The 22,296-nt window shown below is 46.3% G+C and overlaps 1 protein-coding gene across 1 annotated transcript in view; it reads left to right on the forward strand.

Annotated features, from left to right (window-relative positions):
• The window catches only part of ik (IK cytokine), a 47,135-nt gene extending 37,122 nt beyond the window's left edge, over positions 1–10,013 (forward strand). The window contains exons 17-20 of the mRNA XM_078411166.1: positions 963–1,051; positions 4,804–4,912; positions 8,525–8,559; positions 9,638–10,013. Of these exons, the coding sequence (XP_078267292.1) occupies positions 963–1,051; positions 4,804–4,912; positions 8,525–8,559; positions 9,638–9,665 (261 nt within the window). The 3' untranslated portion in view covers positions 9,666–10,013. The remainder of the gene's footprint in view (positions 1–962; positions 1,052–4,803; positions 4,913–8,524; positions 8,560–9,637) is intronic.
• The last annotated feature ends 12,283 nt before the right edge of the window (positions 10,014–22,296 follow it).

The raw sequence follows: 22,296 nt of genomic DNA on the forward strand, positions 1-22,296 counted from the left end.
CGTTACAAACGAAAAAAGTCCCAGCTTGTCCAAGGAGGCAAAAGAAATCCATTGTCGATCTCCCGGTGGCTCAGCACTTCAACTCCTCCCATTCCCAATCTGATCTTTCTGTCCTGGGCCTCCTCCGTTGTCAGAGTGAGGCCCAGCGCAAATTGGAGGAACAGCACCTCGTATTTCGCTTGGGCAGTTTACACCCCAGCGGTATGAACATTGACTTCTCCCACTTCAGGTAGTTCCTGCTTCCCCTCTCTATCCCCTCCCCCTTCCCAGTTCTACGAGTCTTCCTGTCTCCGACTACATCCTATCTTTATCCCGCCCCCTCCCCTGACATCAGTCTGAAGAAGGGTCTCGACCTGAAACGTCACCCATTCCTTCTTTCCTGAGGTGCTGCCTGACCCGCTGAGTTACTCCAGCATTTTGTGTGTGCCAGCGTATCCAACTTCTCCCTGTAACTCAAGCCCACAAGCCTCGGTAACATCCAACAGTATGAACATTGAATTCTCCAATTTTAGGTGACTACAATCACCAGTACACAAGTTCTATCCCACACTAGGGACAATTTACAGAAGCCAATTAACTTACAAACCTACATGTCTTTGCAATGTGGGCGGAAACCAGAGTACTCCGAGAAAACCCACATGGTCACACGGAGAACGTACACTCTCCATACAGATAGCACCCATAGTCATGATCGAACCTGGCTCTCTGGGGCTGTGAGACAGCGGCTCTGTTGCTGTGCCACTGTAACACCCGTTCTCCTGCCTTCACCCCATAACTTGACACCTTTATCAATGAAGAACCAAATAACTTGGCCTCCACAGCCCAGCTCTGTGGCAATGGATTTCACAGATTCACCACCCTCTGGCTAAAGAAATTCCTCCTCATCTCCATTCTAATTTTGAAAAAGGTCTCTAAAACAGGCAGGTACAACAGTGTGACATGTTTATTCCTTTCTTCATCAGGGTAATAAGAAGGGGCCTCTCGGGCGTTGGGATTTTGATACCCAGGAAGAATACAGCGAATACATGAACAACAAGGAGGCATTGCCCAAGTAAGTCGACAGTGTTAACATAAGGACATGCAGATCCTAGGATCTTGTGGTTAAAAACAGACTGCTGGAGGTGTAGCAAGGAACTGCAGATGCTGAAATCTTGTAGTTAAAAGTAGATTGCTGGAGGAGCCAAAATGTGTAGGAAGGAACTGCAAATGTTGGTTTACACCAAGGATAAACACATTGCCTAACTCAGCATCACTGGAGAAAAAGAATGGGTGACAATTCGTGTTGGGATCGTCCTTCAGACTGAATGTAGGTGTTGGGGGATAGGGGAAATAAACTGGAGGTGAGAAAAGGCCTGAACAAATCAGGGCCAGCAACAGATGACGTCAGGATGGGCGGTGTCATGAAAGGTGATGTCATTAATGGCCCATTGATGGCTGGGGAAGGTGGGATAACAAGAGGGATACAAGGATGCAACCAGTGGAACTGGTCGGACGGTGGGGGGGGGGGGGGGGGTGAGGGAAGGGAATGCAGGGGTTAATTGAAATTAGATAAATCAACTTTCACACCACTGGGTTGTAAGCCACCCGAACGGAATATGAGGAAATCAGCGAGTCAGGCAGCATCTGTGGAGGAAATGGACAGATGATGTTTTGGGTTGGCAGCCTTCTTCAGACTAAGCAGGAGAACAGAGGGGGGAAATGACAGAGAGGCTCGCAGGAGTCCCGTTGGAGAGGGGGAGGAAGAGAACATAAAGCAGGTGGATTCGAGGAGATTCTAAGGTAAAGCTGTAAAATGGAGACACCGGGAACTGCAGATGATGGAACCTTAAGCAAAGAGCAGTGCTGGAGGAACTCAGCGGGTCAGGCAGCATCTGTGGAGGGAAATGGACAATGGTTCCGATCCAGACACTTCTCCCAGCTGGTAAATCTGAAGAAGGGTCCTGACTCCAAACGTCACTTGATTTCTCACTCTCGTTCATTTTCTCTTTCATTTGTTTTCTCACTCTCGTTTCTTTTCTCATTCTCGTTTCTTTTCTCTCTCTCGTTTCTTTTCTCTCTCTTGTTTCTTTTCTCACTCTCGTTTCTTTTCTCACTCTCTGCAAGGTGCGGGTGCAAGTTGAATCAGGAGCTAAAATTGGCATGCCGCAAATGTAATACTACGGTGGTTATGGGAGATCTCAACATGCAGGTAGACTGGGAAAATCAGGTTGGTAATGGACCCCAGGAAAGAGAGTTTGTGGAGTGTCTCCGAGATGGATTCTTAGAACAGCTTGTACTGGAGCCTACCAGGGAGAAGGCAATTCTGGATTTAGTGTTGTGTAATGAACCTGATCTGATAAGGGGACTCGAGGTAAAAGAGCCATTAGGATGCAGTGATCACAATATGATAAGTTTGACTGTACAAATTGAGAGGGAGAAGGGAAAATCGGAAGTGTCAGTATTACAGTATAGCAAAGGGGATTACAGAGACATGAGGCAGGAGCTGGCCAGAATTGACTGGAAGGAGGCCCTTGCAGGGAAGACGGTGGAACAGCAATGGCAGGTATTCCTGGGAATAATGTAGAAGTTGCAGGATCAATTTATCCCAAAGAGCAGGAAAGATTCCAAGGAGAGTAAGAGGCACCCGTGGCTGTCGAGGGAAGTCAAGGACAGCATAAAAATAAAAGAGAAGAAGTACAACAAAGCAAAGAAAAGTGGGAAGCCAGAGGATTGGGATTCTTTTAAAGAGCAACAGAAGATGACTAAGAAGGCAATATGGGGAGAAAAGATGAGGTACGAGGCTAAACTAGCCAATAATATAAAGGAGGATAGTAAAAGCTTTTTTACGTATGTAAAGAGGAAAAAAATAGTCAAGGCAAATGTGGGTCCCTTGAAAACAGATGCGGGGGAATTTATTATGAGGAACAAGGAAATGGCAGACGAGTTGAACCGGTACTTTGGATCTGTATTCACTAAGGAAGATACAAGCAATCTCCCAGATGTTCTAGTGGCCAGAGATCCTAGGGTGACGGAGGAACTGAAGGAAATCCACATTAGGCAGGAAATGGTGTGGGTTGACTGATGGGACTGAAGGCTGATAAATCCCCAGGGCCTGATAGTCTGCATCCCAGAGTACTTAAGGAGGTGGCGCTAGAAATTGTGGATGCATTGGTGATCATTTTCCAATGTTCTATAGATTCAGGATCAGTTCCTGTGGATTGGCGGGAAGCTAATGTTGTCCCACTTTTTAAGAAAGGAGGGAGAGAGAAAGCGGGAAATTATAGACCAGTTAGTCTGACATCAGTGGTGGGGAAGATGCTGGAGTCAATTATAAAAGATGAAATTGCGGAGCATTTGGATAGTAGTAACAGGATTGTTCTGAGTCAGCATGGATTTACGAGTCAGCATGGAAGGGCAAATCATGCTTGACTAATCTTCTGGAATTCTTTGAGGATGTAACTAGGAAAATTGACAGGGGAGAGCCGGTGGATGTGGTGTACCTTGACGTTCAGAAAGCCTTTGACAAGGTTCCACATAGGAGATTGGTGGGCAAAATTAGAGCACATGGTATTGGAGGTAAGGTACTGACATGGATAGAAAATTGGTTGACAGACAGAAAGCAAAGAGTGGGGATAAATGGGTCCCTTTCAGAATGGCAGGCAGTAACTAGTGGGGTACCGCAAGGCTCGGTGCTGGGACCGCAGCTATTTACAATATGCATTAATGACTTGGATGAAGGGATTAAAAGTACCATTAGCAAATTTGCAGAGATACAAAGCTGGGTGGTAGTGTGAACTGTGAGGAAGATGCTATGAGGTTGCAGGGTGACTTGGACAGGTTTTGTGAGTGGGTGGATGCATGGCAGATGCAGTTTAATGTGGATAAGTGTGAGGTTATCCACTTTGGAGGTAAGAATAGTAAGGCAGAGTATTATCTGAATGGTGTCAAGTTAGGAAAAGGGGACGTACAGCGAGATCTGGGTGTCATAATGCATCAGTCACTGAAAGGAAGCATGCAGGTATAGCAGGCAGTGAAGAAAGCCAATGGAATGTTGGCCTTCATAACAAGAGGAGTTGAGTATAGGAGCAAAGAGGTCCTTCTGCAGTTGTACTGGGCACTAGTGAGACCGCACCTGGAGTACTGTGTGCAGTTTTGGTCTCCAAATTTGAGGAAGGATATTCTTGCTATTGAGGGCGTGCAGCGTAGGTTTACTAGGTTAATTCCCGGAATGGCGGGACTGTTGCATGTTGAAAGACTGGAGCGACTAGGCTTGTATACACTGGAATTTAGAAGGATGAGAGGAGATCTTATCGAAACGTATAAGATTATTAAGGGGTTGGACACGTTAGAGGCAGGAAACATGTTCCCAATGTTGGGGGAGTCCAGAACAAGGGGCCACAGTTTAAGAATAAGTGTTAGGCCATTTAGAACTGAGATAAGGAAAAACTTTTTCAGTCAGAGAGTTGTGAATCTGTGGAATTCTCTGCCTCAGAAGGCAGTGGAGGCCAATTCTCTGAATGCATTCAAGAGAGAGCTAGATAGAGCTCTTAAGGATAGCGGAGTCAGGGGGTATGGGGAGAAGGCAGGAACGGGGTACTGATTGAGAATGATCAGCCATGATCACATTGAATGGCGGTGCTGGCTCGAAGGCCGAATGGCCTCCTCCTGCACCTATTGTCTATTGTCTATGGTTTATTTTCTCACTCTCTCGTTTCTTTTCTCACTTTTGTTCATTTTCTCTCTGTTTTCTCTCTCCCTTTCATTTTCTTTCTCCTTCATTTTCTCTCACTCGCTCGCTCATTTGTTTTCTTTCTCCCTGCTCAGAGCTGCTTTCCAGTATGGCATCAAGATGTCAGAGGGACGTAAAACACGACGTTTCAAAGAAACAAATGAGAAAGCAGAACTGGATCGACAGTGGAAAAAGATCAGTGCGGTATGTGCCCTCCTCAAATCCTCGCTGGTAACAAACTTGTCCCTCTTCATAATTAGCTCATTGTTGTCTTCAACATTTAGTGCCTCTGACGTGAAGCATGCTTAAAGTATTTTCCAAAAGTTACAAAGATCAGGAATTAATATCTAGAAAAAGGTTAGATGAGGCAATTTGTGAATAAATGTATCATGTCAATGAGGATATGTGGTCAGACGTTACTCTGCTGTACTCTGCTGACATGATATTCCAATGTTTCCAGATACATGTCTGGCACAATGTTGTAGAACCACATGATCCAGGGCCCATTTATCCTTCGGCATCATTCATGATTGGGGTGTGTACTCCCCCAAGCCTCCCAAAATAAGCAGACTTACTAAAACTCTCATCTTGTCTGTTTGTTTGTGCGTTCCCGAAATACAGCCAAAAAGGTACACGATAGTGCAACAATTTTAGGACCACCTTACTCACCATTCTCCTGCGGTTCAATTGGTTGTTATATTTTAAAAGTTATTAAATTTTCTCAACTTTAAAAAAATCACTTTTTTAACTTTAATAAGTTTGATTGGCTGTACCACCTCCCCCCCAAGTGGGGTCCAGCATGTCCTGATTGGCTCCTGCTGCTCCCCCCCCCCCCCCATGTGTGGTCGATTGATTGGCTCCGACCTCCTGCTCAATGCTTGAATGGTTGCTGTTCCGGACCCCACGTGGGGAGAGTGCCGCTGCCGTTGCAAAGCAACGGCCGTCGAGCTGCCGCTGCAGGAGAGGTTTCCACCCAACGATGGCCGCCCGGGGCCGGGGTGAGTGGCTTCCTCTCCCCCCCCCCCCCCTCCCCGGCCGGCAACAGGTCCACGTGTCTTTAGCTGGGGGAGGGTTGCTGGGAGAGGTTTGTTGAGATTCACATTAGGCAGGAAATGGTGTTGGGTAGACTGATGGGACTGAAGGCTGATAAATCCCCAGGGCCTGATGGTCTGCATCCCAGGGTACTTAAGGAGGTGGCTCTAGAAATCGTGGACGCATTGGTGATCATTTTCCAATGTTCTATAGATTCAGTTCCTGTGGATTGGAGGGTAGCTAATGTTGTCCCACTTTTTAAGAAAGGAGGGAGAGAGATAACGGGAAATTATAGACCAATTAGTCTGACATCAGTGGTGGGGAAGATGCTGGAGTCAATTATAAAAGATGAAATTGCGGAGCATTTGGATAGCAGTAACAGAATCGTTCCGAGTCAGCATGGATTTACGAAGGGGAAATCATGCTTGACTAATCTTCTGGAATTTTTTGAGGATGTAACTAGGAAAATTGACAGGGGAGAGCCGGTGGATGTGGTGTACCTCGACTTTCAGAAAGCCTTCGACAAGGTCTCACATAGGAGATTAGTGGGCAAAATTAGAGCACATGGTATTGGGGGTAGGGTACTGACATGGATAGAAAATTGGTTGACAGACAGAAAGGAAAGAGTGGGGATAAATGGGTCCCTTTCAGAATGGCAGGCAGTGACTAGTGGGGTACCGCAAGGCTTGGTACTGGGACCGCAGCTATTTACAATATACATTAATGACTTGGATGAAGGGATTAAAAGTACCATTAGCAAATTTGCAGAAGATACAAAGCTGGGTGGTGTGTGAGCTGTGAGGAAGATGCTATGAGGTTGCAGGGTGACTTGGACAGGTTGTGTTAGTGGACGGATGCATGGTAGATGCAGTTTAATATGGATAAGTGTGAGGTTATCCACTTTGGTGGTAAGAATAAGAAGGCAGATTATTATCTGAATGGTGTCAAGGTATTATTATCTAAATGGTACAACGAGATCTGGGTGTCCTAGTGCATCAGTCACTGAAAGGAAGCATGCAGGTACAGCAGGCAGTGAAGAAAGCCAATGGAATGTTGGCCTTCTTAACAAGAGGAGTTGAGTATAGGAGCAAAGAGGTCCTTCCGCAGGTGTATAGGGCCCTAGTGAGACCGCACCTGGAGTACTGTGTGCAGTTTTGGTCTCCAAATTTGAGGAAGGATATTCTTGCTATTGAGGACGTGCAGCGTAGGTTTACTAAGTTAATTCCCGGAATGGCGGGACTGTCATATGTTGAAAGACTGGAGCGACTAGGTTTGTATACACTTGAATTTAGAAGGATGAGAGGGGATCTTATTGAAACATATAAGATTATTAAGGGGTTGGACATGTTAGAGGCAGGAAACATGTTCCCAATGTTGGGGGAGTCCAGAACCACGGGCCACAGTTTAAGAATAAGAGGTAGGCCATTTAGAACGGAGATGAGGAAAAACTTTTTCAGTCAGAGAGTTGTAAATCTGTGGAATTCTCTGCCTCCGAAGGCAGTGGAGGCCAATTCTCTGAATGCATTCAAGAGAGAGCTAGATAGAGCTCTTAAGGATAGCGGAGTCAGGGGGTATGGGGGAGAAGACAGGTACAGGGTACTGATTGAGAATGATCAGCCATGATCACATTGAATGGTGGTGCTGACTCGAAGGGCCGAATGGCCTACTCCTGCACCTATTGTCTATTGAGGAGAGGTTTGGATCCAACAGGTCCATGCCCGTCTTGTGTGATATCGTTTGGTAAAGGTGTGGTATCGTTTAACTGAATGGCGCACATTTTTCACTGCATCCACAACAAACCAAATAATTAAAAGAGTTTCCTCATATTTCTCCTTTAAACTTTCTTCCTCTCAGCTTAGTTTCACAGGCTGGAGTGTTTGTGAGGAGAATGTTTCCACTTGTGGGAGAATCTAGGACACAGCCTCAGAATAAAAGGACGTACCTTTGAAAAGGAGATGAGATGGAATTGCTTTAGCCAGAGGTTGGGGAATCTGTGGGATTTTTAAAGCGGAGATTGACAGGTACTTGGTAAGGGTGTCAAGGATTTTGGGGAGAGGACAAGAGAATGGTTCTGAGAGGGAAAGATAGATCAGCCATGATTGAATGGCGGAGTAGACTTGATGGGCCTTATGGTCTAATTCAGCTCCTGTGACTTATGAACTTTGGAGTTTGTATTAGTTGCATATAGAAATCGCCTCACCTTTAGAGTATTTTGCCATCCAGCTGATTAAATGGATTTAACAGACTAAAATCAAAATTACCACCACGCTGGTGCTTCAGAGCTGACCACATTTGTATTAAATGTTCAATGTTCTTATTAATTCGCTCAGTCCCTAGAATTATGAACAAAACAGCTACAAGTACAGACCCTTTGACCACAATGACTATGCCGAACATGATGCCAAGACCATGACTTATCTACCTGCACATAACCCACATCCCTCCATTCTCTGCATATCTATGTGCCTGTGTATTTGAGTTTTCCTTCCTGAGAAAAAGGTTCTGTCTTTCTACCCTACCTATGCCTCTCATAATTTTAGAAACATATCGGATCTCCCCTCTACCTCCAGCATTCCAGAGAAAACAATCCAGTCTGTCCAACTTCCCTCTGTAGCTAATGCCTCTTAATCCAGGCATAATTCTGGTAAACCTCCGTTGCACTCTCTCCAAAGCTGCCACGTCCTTCCTGTAAGTGTATCTTTCTAGTCATATTATGTGTAAGTGTGTATAAACGTGGACATGATTCTTTACTGGTTGAAAGTTTAATGGCTGTTTCTGTTTTAGATCATTGAAAAGAGAAAGAAGTTAGAAGCGGATGGGTGAGTGATTTGTCTTCTGTTTCAGTGTTCTCTAAAGGTAGTTATTGTTAATTGACAAAGTCTGCCTTTCTTGTCTTCCCAAAGTATCTACACAGTGGCTTTGGAGTCTAACCTCTTGTAGTGTAAAAACATAGTCACACAGCATGGAAACAGTCCCTTTGGCCCAACTTGCCCATGCCAATCAAGATGCTCCATCAACAGTAGTCCCATCTAAAGACGTTCAGGGGTGCAGATTAATTGTCTTTGGTAAAATTATGCTGTCTCTAGTGTGTAGGATAGTACTAGTGTACAGGGAGGACTCACTGCTCAGTGAGGACTCGGTGGGCTGAAGGGCCTGCTTCCGCACTGTATCTCTAAATCTGCCTGCGTTTGACCCTTATCCCTCTAAATCTTTCCTAGCCATGTACCGGTCAAAGTGTCTTTTAAATGTCTCAACTATCTGGAGGACGAATCATTTAGAGAAGGCTAGATAGATCGTTGAAAGATAAAAATAATTAAGGGTTCTGGGGAACAGGAACAGAAGAGGCTGTATTGAATGGTGGGATAGGCTTGATGGTCTCCTATTTTCTCGTGTGACGGAAGTATTTAGCACAAGCTGGTAGACCTGCTGCCTCACAACACCAGGATCTGGGTTCAATTCTGACCTCGGGTCATAGAGTCACACAGCTGTGGAAACAGGCCCGACTTGCCCATGCCGACCAAGATGCGCCATCTACACTAGTCCCACCTACCCACGTTTTGCTCATAATCCCCCTAAGCCTTTCCTATCCATGTACCACGATGCTGACTGCGTGTGCAGAATTTTCACATTCTCCCCGTGACCCTGTGGGTTTCCTCCAGCTGCTCCGGTTTCCTCCCACATCCCAAAGGCGTGCGGGTTTGAAGGTAAATTGGTCCCTATTGTGTGTATGGAGTGGATGCGAAAGTGGGATAACATACAACTAGTGTGAACGGATGTGAACAGGGCGTGTTTCCATGCTGTATCTCTAAACAGAACTGGCCACTAATATTCCTTCCCCAAATGACTTCCTGCTGTTGAGTTATGAAGCTTAATCCTGCCTCTGTTTTTGTTTGTCAGTGTGGAGGTGAAGAGACCCAAGTACTGAGCTCGGAGCAAGAGAGCAGAGTGGTGTCAACTGTTTCTACATTCCATGACTTTGTTTGCTCGTTGGCAGTGCTTTGTGCGTTACCTGCCCCGAATGTCTTCTCCACCGTCATCAGTGAACGGGCGGCAATGCTTCATCGCGATGTAGAATGTTTGAAGAGCATTCAGGCAGATTGCGCCGATCACCACGCCTTTATATTGAGTCAGCTGAGATTTGTAAGCTCAAATTTGCTCAGTAGAGTCTAAGATTGAGGAAGAACGCTGTCAATGACAATCGGCTAGTTAATCCGTGGAGATCGCGTTTTCTTTCTGTTCTTTGATTGTGATAACCTGCAAACTATTACATTTCTTGAGATATTTAATATATTGTGTCTTGTGTGGTTCTTGTCAAGAATCTGTGAGCATTGATTGAGACATGGAGCCATAAAGCATAGAGACAGGTTTTTCAGCCCAAGTTAGACACAAAATGCTGGAGTAACTCAGCAGGTCAGGCACCATCTCTGGAGAAAAAGAACACAGTCGGTGACGTTTCAGGTTGAGACCCTTCTTCGGACTGAAAGTCAGGGGGGGGGGGGGGGGAGAGAAACTAGGGGTATGAATAGGTACAGAACAAATCAGAGCTGGCCAAGGAAAAGACAGCCCATAATGGTCCATTGTTGGCTGTGGAAGGTGACAGTAAAGGGATGTAAGGTGGCCAAGCGAAGTGTGAGGTGCTGTTCCTCCAATTTGCATGTGACCTCACTCTGACAGTTGAGACCCAGGACAGAAAGGTCAGTATGGGAAGGGGAGTTGGAATGTTTGGCAACCGAGAGATCGCGTAGACCAAGGCAGACTGAGCGTAAGTGTTCAGCGAAATAATCGTCCAGTCTGCGCTTGGTCTCGCCGATATATAGAAGTCTTCAGCCCAACATGTCCATGTCCACCAAGATTCCCAATCTATATTAGTCCCACATGCCCACGTTTAACCCATATCCATATACATCTTTCCTATCCATGTACCAGTCCAAATGTAATTTAAATGTTGTTAAAAGTACCTACCTCAATTACCTCCTCTGGCAACTTGTTCCACCCTCTGGGGAAAAGTTGCCCCTCAAGTTCCAATTAAATCTTTCCCCTCTCACCTTAAATTCCTTGATTCCTCTCCTCTGGGTAAAATACTCCATGCATTCAATCAAGAAGGAATTACAGGGGTGGAAAAGGTCTTGATTATAGTGTAGAAAAATGGATTTAGAGACACTGGTTTACACAAAAGGGCACAAAGTGTTGGAGTAACTCAGCGGGTCAGGCAGCATCTCCGGAGAATAAGGATAGAGGTGATTTGGGAAGGGTCCAAAGATGGTCTATCCTCAGATGCTGCCTGACCTGCTGAGTTACTCCGGCACTTTGTGTCCTTGATTATATTGGCTGCTCTCCCGAACCAGCATTGTGTTGATGGAGAGAACTTTATTTGAGATTAGTGGGCGGCACAGTGGTGCAGGTAGAGTTGCTGCCTTCCAGCTCCAGGGACCCAGGTTCGATCCTGCCCTGTTGGAGTGTGGGAGGAAACCGGAGCACCCGGAGAAAACCAACGCCGCCACATGGAGAACTTACAAACTCTGTACAGACAGTACCTGTAGTCAAGATCGAACCGAGTCCCTAGCGCTGTGAGGCAACAACTCTACTGCTGTGCCACTGTCATGCAGGTTCTGAGGTGGGATTTCTAGACTCTGCCATGGGTGATGATGATGGGGAAGATGGGGAGGCAGGTGGGTGCTAGATCAGCGGGCATCAGCTACAGCAGTGCATCAATGGCAGAGGTAATCTAAATGTTTCGTTTATTAGTTTAGAAATACAGTGTGGGAACAAGCCTTTCAGCCCACCAAGCCGACGCCGACCAACAATTACCCCGTACACTAGCACTATCCTACTCTCACTCCGGTCAATTTATAATTTTTACTGAAGCCAATTAGCAAACAAACTCACACGTATTTGGGGAGGGGGAGGAAACCGACGCAGTCACTGGGAGAACTTACAAACTCTGTACAGCCAGTACCTGTCGTCAGGATTGAAGCCGGGTGTCTGGCGGCTGTGAGGCAGTGTCTCTACCAGCTGGCCCACTGTGCCGCCCAACACAATTATTACCAACATTGTGCAGTTTCCTTAAACAAAGGAGTTCTTCGTTCCCCCAAAATATCTCTACACAACATATGTAGATGCTGCAGGTGCTGGTTTACACCAAACATAGACCCAAAGAGCTGGAATAACTCAGTGGGCCAGGCAGCATCTCTGGAGTAAAGGAATAGGTGACATTTTAAATCAAGATCCTTCTTAAGACTGCGAATCATGGGAAAGGAAACGAGAGAGATATAGAAGGGACATAGAACAAATGAATGAAAGTTAGACAAAAGAACAAATCGAAGCCGGCGGCACGGTAGCACAGCGGTAGAGTTGCTGCTTTACAGCGAATGCAGCGCCGGAGACTCAGGTTCGATCCTGACTACGGGTGCTGCACTGTAAGGAGTTTGTACGTTCTCCCCGTGACCTGCGTGGGTTTTCTCCGAGATCTTCGGTTTCCTCCCACACTCCAAAGACGTACAGGTATGTAAGTTAATTGGCTGGGTAAATGTAAAAATTGTCCCTAGTGGGTGTAGGATAGTGTTAATGTACGGGGATCGCTGGGCGGCACGGACTTGGTGGGCCGAAAAGGCCTGTTTCCGGCTGTATATATATGATATGATGATATGATAAAGCCATCAACAATGATCAAGGAAAGGTGGAGCCCACAATGGTCCATTGTTGACTGTGGGGAAGATGATAACAAATTACACAGACAGTGAAACTCAACAGTGGAACGAGTACGATGATGGTGGGGGAGGGACGGAGAGAGAGAGGGAATGCAAGGGTTATTTGAATTTAGATAAATCAATACTCGTACCGCTGGTTTGTTAGCTGCCCAAGCGAAATGCAACATCGCTCCCTTCTCTTGGAAGGAGCATTTCTGACTGGTCCTCAGGGTCCCTGAGGGTATGGAAATGCTGTGGTTGCCAGGGAAACGGGACCAATTTGTGCATCTGTACTTTAACCGGATGAGGTAACATCTGGGATTGATTAGTGAGTCAGCAGATATTCCTCGGGGAAATTATTTCGCAACTGGTGATCAACTGTAACAAGGGCTGTTTGTCTGAATGTACTGGACAACATCCAAACGAAGGGAGTTGCTCAGAAAGTGACTGGATGAAGACCAAGGTCTGCCTGTACCCCTCAGCCCTGACCCTGGAGAATTCACACTGCCTGTACCCCTCAGCCCTGACCCTGGAGAATTCACGCCCGACACATCTCATTAATCGCATTAAGGGAGGCACAGTGGCGCAGCGGTAGAATTGCTGGATCGTGGCGCCAGAGACCTGGGTTCGATGCTGACCTCTGTTGCTGTCTTCACAGAGTTTATCTTCTCACTGTGACCATGTGGGTTTTCTGCGAGTGACCTTTGACCTTAGGTTTTACTTTAGAGACATTTATTCTGAGGCTGTGGCCTCTGGTCCTAGACTCTCCCACAAGTGAAAATATCCTCTCCACATTCACTCTGTCCAAGCCTTTCACTATTCGTTCTACCTGTGACAGCGTGGGTTTTCACTCTAGTTTCCTCCCACACTACAAAGGCACACTGGTTTGGAGGTTTCAGTAAAAAATTGTAAATCGCCATAGTGTGCGGGTGATTGCGGGTCGGTGTGGACTCAGTGAGCCAAAGGGCCTAGTTCTGCACTGCATCTCTAAAGTAAAATAAAGTAAATAAACGTGACTAAAGGAAAGAGTTGAAAGTAGTCTCTGTTCTCGGATTCAATGACATGCCGTTCCTGTTTATTTTGGATGCTTCTACTAGAGGGAGTCATGAAAAGTCGATGCAGCTAAAGAAACAAGGAGCCAGTTATTTAGAACTGAAGTGCATAGAAACGTCTTCTCTCTGAGATGGTGAATATCGTGAATTCCCTATCCCAGAGGGTGGTGGAGAGCACATACCAACACTTCTACTTCTTTAGAAGGCTTAGGAAGTTCAGCATGTCCCCAACAAACTTCATCAATTTCTACAGATGAGCCACCGAAAGCATCTCACCGGGATGCGTCACAGCCTGGTTTGGGTACAGCTCCATCCAAGACCACAAGAAATTGCAGAGTTTAGATTTTTTAGATTTTTAGATTTAGAGATACAGCGCAAAAACAGGCCCTTCGGCCCACCGGGTCCGCGCCGCCCAGCGATCCCCGCACACTAACACTATCCTACACCCACTAGGGACAATTTTTAAATTTATTTTTTAACATTTGCCCAGCCAATTAACCTACATACCTGTACGTCTTTGGAGTGTGGGAGGAAACCGAAGATCTCGGAGAAAACCCACGCAGGTCACGGGGAGAACGTTCAAACTCCGTACAGACAGCACCCGTAATCAGGATCGAACCCGAGTCTCCGGCGCTGCATTCGCTGTAAAGCAGCAACTCTACCGCTGCGCCACCATGCCGCCCCAGACCATCACACAAACCAACCTCCCTTCTATTGACTCAATGTACAATTCACGCTGCCTCGGCAAGGCCACCAGCATAATCAAGGATCAGTCTCACCCCGGTCACTCCCTCTTCTACCCGCTCCCATCACGCAAGAGTTACAGAAGTGTGAAAACACATCCCTCCTGATTCAGGGACAGTTTCTTCCCAGCTGTTATCATGCAATTGAACTGTCCTATCACCAACCAGAGAGGTCCTGACCTCCCATCTACCTCATTGGAGACCTTTGAACTGTCTTTAATTGGACTTTGTCAGACTTCGATACTGTATATTTGCACTAAATCTTATACCCTTAATCTGTGCACTGTGTACAGTTTGATTGCAATCATGTATAGTCTTTCTGCTGACTGGATAGCACGCAACAAAAAAGCTTTTCACCGTACCTCCATAAATGTGGCAATAAACTCAACAAAACTAGAGTTAAGCTGAAATATTTGAAAGATGAGGGAACTGAGGGTGACGTGTAACTGGCACAGAAGAGGAGTTTTAGTTTAGAGATACAGTGTGGAAACAGGCCCTTCGGCCCATGAAGTCCATGACCATCGATCGCCCATTCACACCAGGTCCATGTTATCCCACTTTCTCATCCACTCCCTGCACTTTAGGGGCAATTTACAGAGGGCCAATTAACCTACAAACCCGCACGTCTTTGGGATGTGGGAGGAAACCCATTGGGTCACAGGGACATGGTGTGAACTCCACACACAAACAGTACCCGCAGTCAGGATCGAACCTAGGTCTCTGGTGCTGTGAGGCAGCGGAACTACCCACTGCGCTGCCTCACTATTGAGGCCAGCATAGATTAGCAAAGATCATATCAAAAGGCGGGATTGTTTTGATGGCAATATTTTGCCGCCTCCTGCTTCTATTTCCTTGCCTTCTTATAATCTAAATGAAGAGGCAAAGTTGAGAATGTAAATCACGAAATGATGGAGTAACTCAGCAGGTCAGGCAACATCTCTGGAGAATATGGATAGGTGACAATTCGGGTCAGGACCCTTCTTCAAGCTGACAGTAGTAGGGGGGAGAAAGTTGGAAGAGTGGTGGGGGCGGGACAACCCCTGGTGAGTGATTGGTGGATACAAGTCAAGTCAAGTCAATTTTATTTGTATAGCACATTTAAAAACAACCCACGTTGACCAAAGTGCTGTACATCTGATTAGGTTCCAATGGAAAAAAAATGAAACATACAGTAGCACGTAAACAGTTCACAGCGCCTCCTCAATGAGCCTCAAACGCTAGGGAGTAGAAATAGGTTTTGAGCCTGGACTTAAAGGAGTCGATGGAGGGGGCAGTTCTGATGGGGAGAGGGATGCTGTTCCACAGTCTAGGAGCTGCAACCGCAAAAGCGCGGTCACCCCTGAGTTTAAGCCTAGACCGCGGGATAGTGAGTAGCCCCAAGTCGGCCGACCTGAGGGACCTGGTTAGAGAGGGGGGTTAGAAGATTTTTGATGTAGAGGGGGGAGTGTCCATTTAGGGCTTTATACGTGAATAGGAGGAGCTTGAAGTTGATTCTGTACCGTACAGGGAGCCAGTGGAGAGAGGCCAGAATCGGGGTGATGTGGTCCCTTTTACGGGTACCCGTCAGGAGTCTCGCTGCGGCATTTTGGACCAGTTGCAGGCGGGACAGGGAAGATTGGCTGATCCCAGTGTATAGGGAGTTGCAGTAGTCTAGGCGGGAGGAAATGAAAGCGTGATAGGCAGGATAGACTTCCAAGACTGCCTGTTATCGATTTGATGGAGTCGGGGGAGCCGAATAGGATGACCTCAGACTTGCTCTCATTTAATTGGAGGAAGTTCTGTGCCATCCAACATTTTATGTCCTCAAGGCAGGGTAAGAGGCTGTTTAAATTTGACTGGTTGTTGGGTTTCAGGGGGAGGTAAAGCTGAGTGTCATCGGCATAGCAGTGGAAAGAAATGCCGTGCCTTTGAATGATTTGGCCAAGGGGGAGCATGTATAGAGAGAAGAGAATGGGGCCTAGGATGGAGCCTTGTGGAACTCCGCAGGAGAGGCTAGCTGGAGCAGAGGAATAACTGCCTATGTTGATGGCGAAACTCCTATCTTTGAGGTACGAAGCGAACCAGCTCAGGGCAGTGCCATCAATGCCAACCGCGTACCGGAGACGGTCAATAAGGATGGTGTGGTCCACTGTATCGAACGCTGCGCTGAGGTCGAGAAGGAGCAGGATTGCACAGTCGCCGGTGTCGATGGCGAGAAGCAGGTCGTTGTGTACCTTCAACAAGGCAGACTCTGTGCTGTGGTGGGCTCTGAAACCTGACTGGAAACTTTCCAGGATGGTGTTTTGGTGCAGGTAGGGCACTAATTGGTTTAGAATTGCCTTTTCAAGGACTTTTGACAGGAATGGCAGTTTGGAAATTGGTCTGTAGTTGCTAGGCAAGGTGGGGTCCAGGTTAGGTTTTTTCAGTAGGGGCTGGACCACCGCGTGCTTGAAACTGGTTGGAACAGTGCCAGTGGCCAGAGAACTGTTGATAATAGAGAGGATGCTGGGACCGGCTATTGCAACGACATCCTTCAGAAGTGCAGTGGGGGCAGGATCAAGGGGGCAGGTTGCAGGTTTCATAGCGGAGACAAGCTTTGCAAGGGAGGATAGAGTGACGGGTTGGAAGCAGTCCAATTTAGATGAACAGACTAGTGAGACAGCTAGGTCACGGGTGGGAGGGGAAATGTTCATTCTAATGTTCTCAACTTTGTTGGTGAAAAATTTAGCGAATTCTTCGAACTTAGCAGGGGACCCAACTAAGCTGGTACTGGGGGCGGGACATATGACAGAGGTAATTGTTCTAAATAGGACCTTGGAGTTATGAGAGTTTTTGGAAATAAGGTCGGAGAAGTATTGTGCTCTAGCAGACTTTACTGCTTCCTGGTATTTGAGAAGATTGTTTCTCAGAATTTCGAAGGAAATTTGAAGCTTGTCACATTTCCACCTCCTTTCTGAGTGGGTGGGGTAGATTGGGTTAGATTGGCAGAAGGTTGGACAAAGGCCAGAGATGAAAATACAAAAGGCCTTGAGGCAATTAGACAAGAGGCATGAAACATAGAAACATTGAAAATAGGTGCAGGAGCAGGAGCAGGCCATTCAGCCCTTCAAGCCAGCAACAGTAGGGGGTATGGAGAGAAGGCAGGTACAGGTTACTGAGCTGGATGATCAGCCATGATCATATTGAATGGCAGTGCAGGCTCGAAGGGCCGAACGGCCTACTCCTACACCTATTTTCTATGTTTCTACATGTAATAAATTTAGCAAATGTTAAGCAATATAAGTGCAGTAGGATGTAAACATGTATTAAATTGAGGCTTATGTTTTCTGACAAGTAACTGACAGTGTTCCGATCAGTTCCATTCCTTCCATTCAGTTTTATGTGAGTGTCTGGCAGTGTTCAGCTCACGTATGATGCTGGGGTAGAAGCTGTTCTTGAGTCTATTAGTCCGTAATGTAATGGACCTGAACCGTCTACCAGAGGGCAGCAGTTGGAGCAGCTGATGACCAGGGTGGGAAGGATTCCTCAGGATGTTGGCTGCTCTGCTGAGGCAGCGGACGGAGTAAAGTTCCTCTAGAGAGGGCAGTGTCGCAGCCAATGATTTTCTTTGCAGAGTTGATGACCCTCTGAAGGGCTTTCTTGTCTGCCTCTGAGCTGCTGGTGTACCACATAGAAATACAGTACGTCAGCACACTCTCGATGGTGCAACGGTAGAAAGTCACTAGCAGCTGCTCTTGCAAGTTGTTCTTCCTGAGGATCCTCAGAAAGTAGAGCCGCTGCTGTGCCTTTTTGACTGCCGCTATGGTGTTTGTGGTCCAGGAGAGATCCTCAGCAATATGCGTGCCCAGGAACTTAAAGGCAGGGACCCTTTGCACACAAACCCCGCTGATATGCAGTGGTGTGTAGCCCCTATTGTGTCTTCGGAAGTCTATTATGAGTTCTTTTGTCTTGGAAGGATTCAGAGCCAGATTGTTTTCTGCACACCATCCTATCAGTTTTTGGACTTCATCTCTGTAGGCTGTCTCGTCATCTCCTAAGACGAGTCCAACCACAGTCGTGTCATCCGCAAACTTGATGATGGTGTTGGTTGGATGAGTGGGGGTGCAGTCATGGGTGTAGAGGGCGTAGAGAAGAGGGCTCAACACGCATCCTTGTGGGCAGCCGGTGCTGATTGTGAGAGTGGAGGATGTGTGAGGGCCTAATTTGACCATCTGGGGCCGATTGGTCAGGAAACATAGAAACATGGAAACATAGAAAATAGGTGCAGGAGTAGGCCATTCGGCCCTTCGAGCCTGCACCGCCATTCAATATGATCATGGCTGATCATCCAGCTCAGTAACCTGTACCTGCCTTCTCTCCGTACCCCCTGATCCCTTTAGCCACAAGGGCCACATCTAACTCCCTCTTAAATCTTGCCAATGAACTGGCCTCAACTACCTTCTGTGGCAGAGAATTCCACAGACTCGCCACTCTCTGTGTGAAGAAATGTTTTCTCATCTCGGTCCTAAAAGACTTCCCCCTTATCCTTAAGCTGTGACCCCTGGTTCTGGACTTCCCCAACATCGGGAACAATCTTCCCGCATCTAGCTTCTCCAACCCCTTAAGAATTTTATATGTTTCTATCAGATCCCCCCTCAGTCTTCTAAATTCCAGTGAGTATAAGCCTAGTCTATCCAGTCTTTCATCATATGAAAGTCCGGCCATCCCAGGGATCAATCTGGTGAACCTTCTCTGTACTCCCTCTAAGGCTAGAATGTCTTTCCTCAGATTAGGAGACCAAAACTGTACACAATACTCCAGATGCGGTCTCACCAAGGCCCTGTACAACTGCAGCAGAACCTCCTTGCTCCTATACTCAAATCCTCTTGCTATGTCCTTAATCCAGTTACAGATAGATTGGGAGAGTCCTAAATCAGTTAGTTTAGAAACCAGTCTGTCCGTGATGACCGTGTTAAATGCTGAACTATAATCTATGAAGAGCATCCTCACGTAACTGCCCTGCCGCTCAAGATGGGTCAGTGCGGTGTGTAGGGCAGTAGTAATGGCGTCCTCTGTAGACCTGTTTGATCTGTAAGCGAATTGTTGTGGGTCGATAGTGGCTGAGAGGCTGGCTTTGATGATTATCACAACCCGTGCCCACCTTCTCCCCATATCCCTTGATTCCACGAGCCCCAAGAGCTCTATCTAACTCTCTTAAATTCATCCAGTGAATTGGTCTCCACTGCCTTCTGTGGCAGAGAATTCCACAAATTCACAACTCTCTGGGTGAAAAATATTTTTCTCCAGTTTTAAATGGCCTCCCCTTTATTCTTAGACTGTGGCCCCTGGTTCTGGACTCCCCCAACATTGGGAACATTTTTCCTGCATCTAGCTTGTCCAATCCTTTTATAATTTTATATGTTTCTATAAGATCCCCTCTCATTCTTCTAAATTCCAGTGAATACAAGCCCAGTTTTTCCAATCTTTCCTCATATGACAGTACCGCCATCCTGGGGATTAACCGTGTGAACCTACGCTGCACTCCCTCAATAGCAAGGATGTCCTTCCTCAAATTAGGAGACCAAAACTGCACACAATACTCCAGATGTGGTCTCACCAGAGCCCTATACAACTGCAGAAGGACTGCTTTACTCCTATACTCAAATCCTCTTGTTACGAAGGCCAACATGTCATTAGCTTTCTTCACTACCTGCTGTACCTGTATGTTTACTTTCAGTGACTGGTGCACAAGGACACCCAGGTCTCATTGGCCTTCCCTTTTTCCTAATCTGACACCATTGAGGTAATAATCTCCCTCCTTGTTTTTGCTGCCAAAGTGGATAACCTCACATTTATCTATATTATACTGCATCTGCCATGAGTGCCCACTCACTCAACCTGTCCAAGTCACCCTGCAACCTCCTAGCATCCTCTTCGCAGTTCACACTGCCACCCAGCTTTGTGCCATCTGCAAATTTGCTAGTGTTACTTTTAATTCCATCATCTAAATCATTATTATATATTGTAAATAGTTGAGGCCCCAGCACCGAGCCTTGCGGCACTCCACTCACCACTGCCTGCCATTCTGACACGGACCCGTTTATTCCTACTCTTTATTTCCTGTCTGCCAACCAATTTTTTATCCATATCAATACCCTACCCTTAATACCATGTGCTCTAATTTTGCCCACCAATCTCCTGTGTGGGACCTTATCAAAGGCTTTCTGAAAGTCTAGATACACGACATCCACTGATTCCCCTTCATCCATTTTACTTGTCACATCCTCAAAAAATTCCAGATTAGTCAAGCAGGATTTCCCCTTCATAAATCCATGCTGACTTGGACCAATCCTTTTACCACTATCCAAATGCGCCATTATTACCTCATTAATAATTGACTCCAGCATCTTCCCCACCACCGATGTCAGGCTAACTGGTCTGTAATTCCCCGTTTTCTCTCTCGCTCCTTTCTTGAAAAGTGGGATTACATTAACTCCCATCCAATCCACAGGAACTGATCCTGAATCTATAGAACAATGGAAAATGATCACCAATGCGTCCATGATTTCTAGAGCCACCTCCTTGAGTACCCTGGGATGCAGACCATCAGGCCCTGTGGATTTATCAGCCTTCAGTCCCATCAGTCTACCCAATACTATTTCTCGCAAATTTCTTTCAGTTCCTCCGTCTCTCTGGATCCTCTGTCCTCTAGTACATCTGGGAGATTGTTTGTGTCTTCCTTAGAGAAGACAGAACCAAAGTACCTGTTCAACTCTTCTGCCATTTCCTTGTTCCCCATAATAATTTCACCTGTTTCTGCCTTCAAGGGGCCCACATTTGTCTTTACTAATCTTTTTCTCTTAACATACCTAAAGAAGCTTTTACTATCCTTTATATTCTTGCGAACTTACCTTCGTATTTCATCCTTTGACCCTGTATTACCCTTTTTGTTACCTTCTAATGTCCTTTGAAAGTTCCCCAATCCTCTGGCTTCCCGCTACTCTTTGTTATGTTACACACCTTTTCTTTTAGTTTATACCACCGCTAACTTCCCTTGTCAGCCACTGTTGCCTCTTACTCCCCTTAGAATCTTTTTTCCTCTTTGGAATGAAATGATCCTGCATCTTCTGGATTATGCCCAGAAATTCCTGCCATTGCTGTTCCACCATCATTCCTGCTAGGATCCTTTTCCAGTCGACCTTGGCCAGCTCCTCTCTCATGTCTTCACAGTCCCCTTTGTTCAACTGCAACACTGACACTTCTGATTTAACCTCCTCCCTCTCAAATTGCAGATTAAAACTTATCATATTATGGTCGCTACCTCCTAGCGGTTCCTTTACCTTGAGTTCCCTTATTGAATCTGGTTCATTAGACAACACTAAATACAGAATTGCCTTCTTTCTGGTAGGCTCTAATACAAGCTGCTCTAAGAATCCATCTTGGAGACACTCCACAAACTCCTTTTCTTGAGGTCCAGAACCAACCTGATTTTCCCAGTCTATCTGCATATTGAAATCTCCCATAACCACAGTGGCATTACCTTTGTTACATGCCAATTTTAACTCCTGCTGCAACTTGCACCCTATATCCAGGCTACTGTTTGGGGGCCTGTAGATAACTCCCATTAGTGTCTTCTTACCTTTACAATTCCTCAATTCTATCCACAGTGACTCTACATCGTCAGTCCCTATGTCACCCCTCGCAAGGGACTGAATTTCATCCCTCACCAGCAGAGCTACCCCACCTCCTCTGCCCACCTGCCTGTCCTTTCTATAGGATGTGTAACCCTGAATATTCAGTTCTCAAGCTCATCCACTTTACTTCTTATACTGTGCCCATTTGTATATAGTACTTTTAATCCATTACTCACCTCACCTTTCACATTGATTCCTATTTCACTTGGCCATACTCTCCTATCCCTTCGTGAGCTTTCTGTCCTGTTAATTCTGGTGTCTTTCTTAACTTTTCCTATTATCTCTTTCCATTTAACTCCATCCTTGTATTTCCAATTTGTCCCCCCCCCCCACTATTTAGTTTAAACCCACCTGTGTAGCAGTGGAAAACCTGAAGTGTGAAGCCAGCTCATAGAGTCATGCAGTGTGGAAACAGGCCCTTCA

The sequence above is a fragment of the Rhinoraja longicauda genome, chromosome 14, assembly GCF_053455715.1.
Source record: "Rhinoraja longicauda isolate Sanriku21f chromosome 14, sRhiLon1.1, whole genome shotgun sequence".
Taxonomy (NCBI): Eukaryota; Metazoa; Chordata; class Chondrichthyes; order Rajiformes; family Arhynchobatidae; genus Rhinoraja; species Rhinoraja longicauda.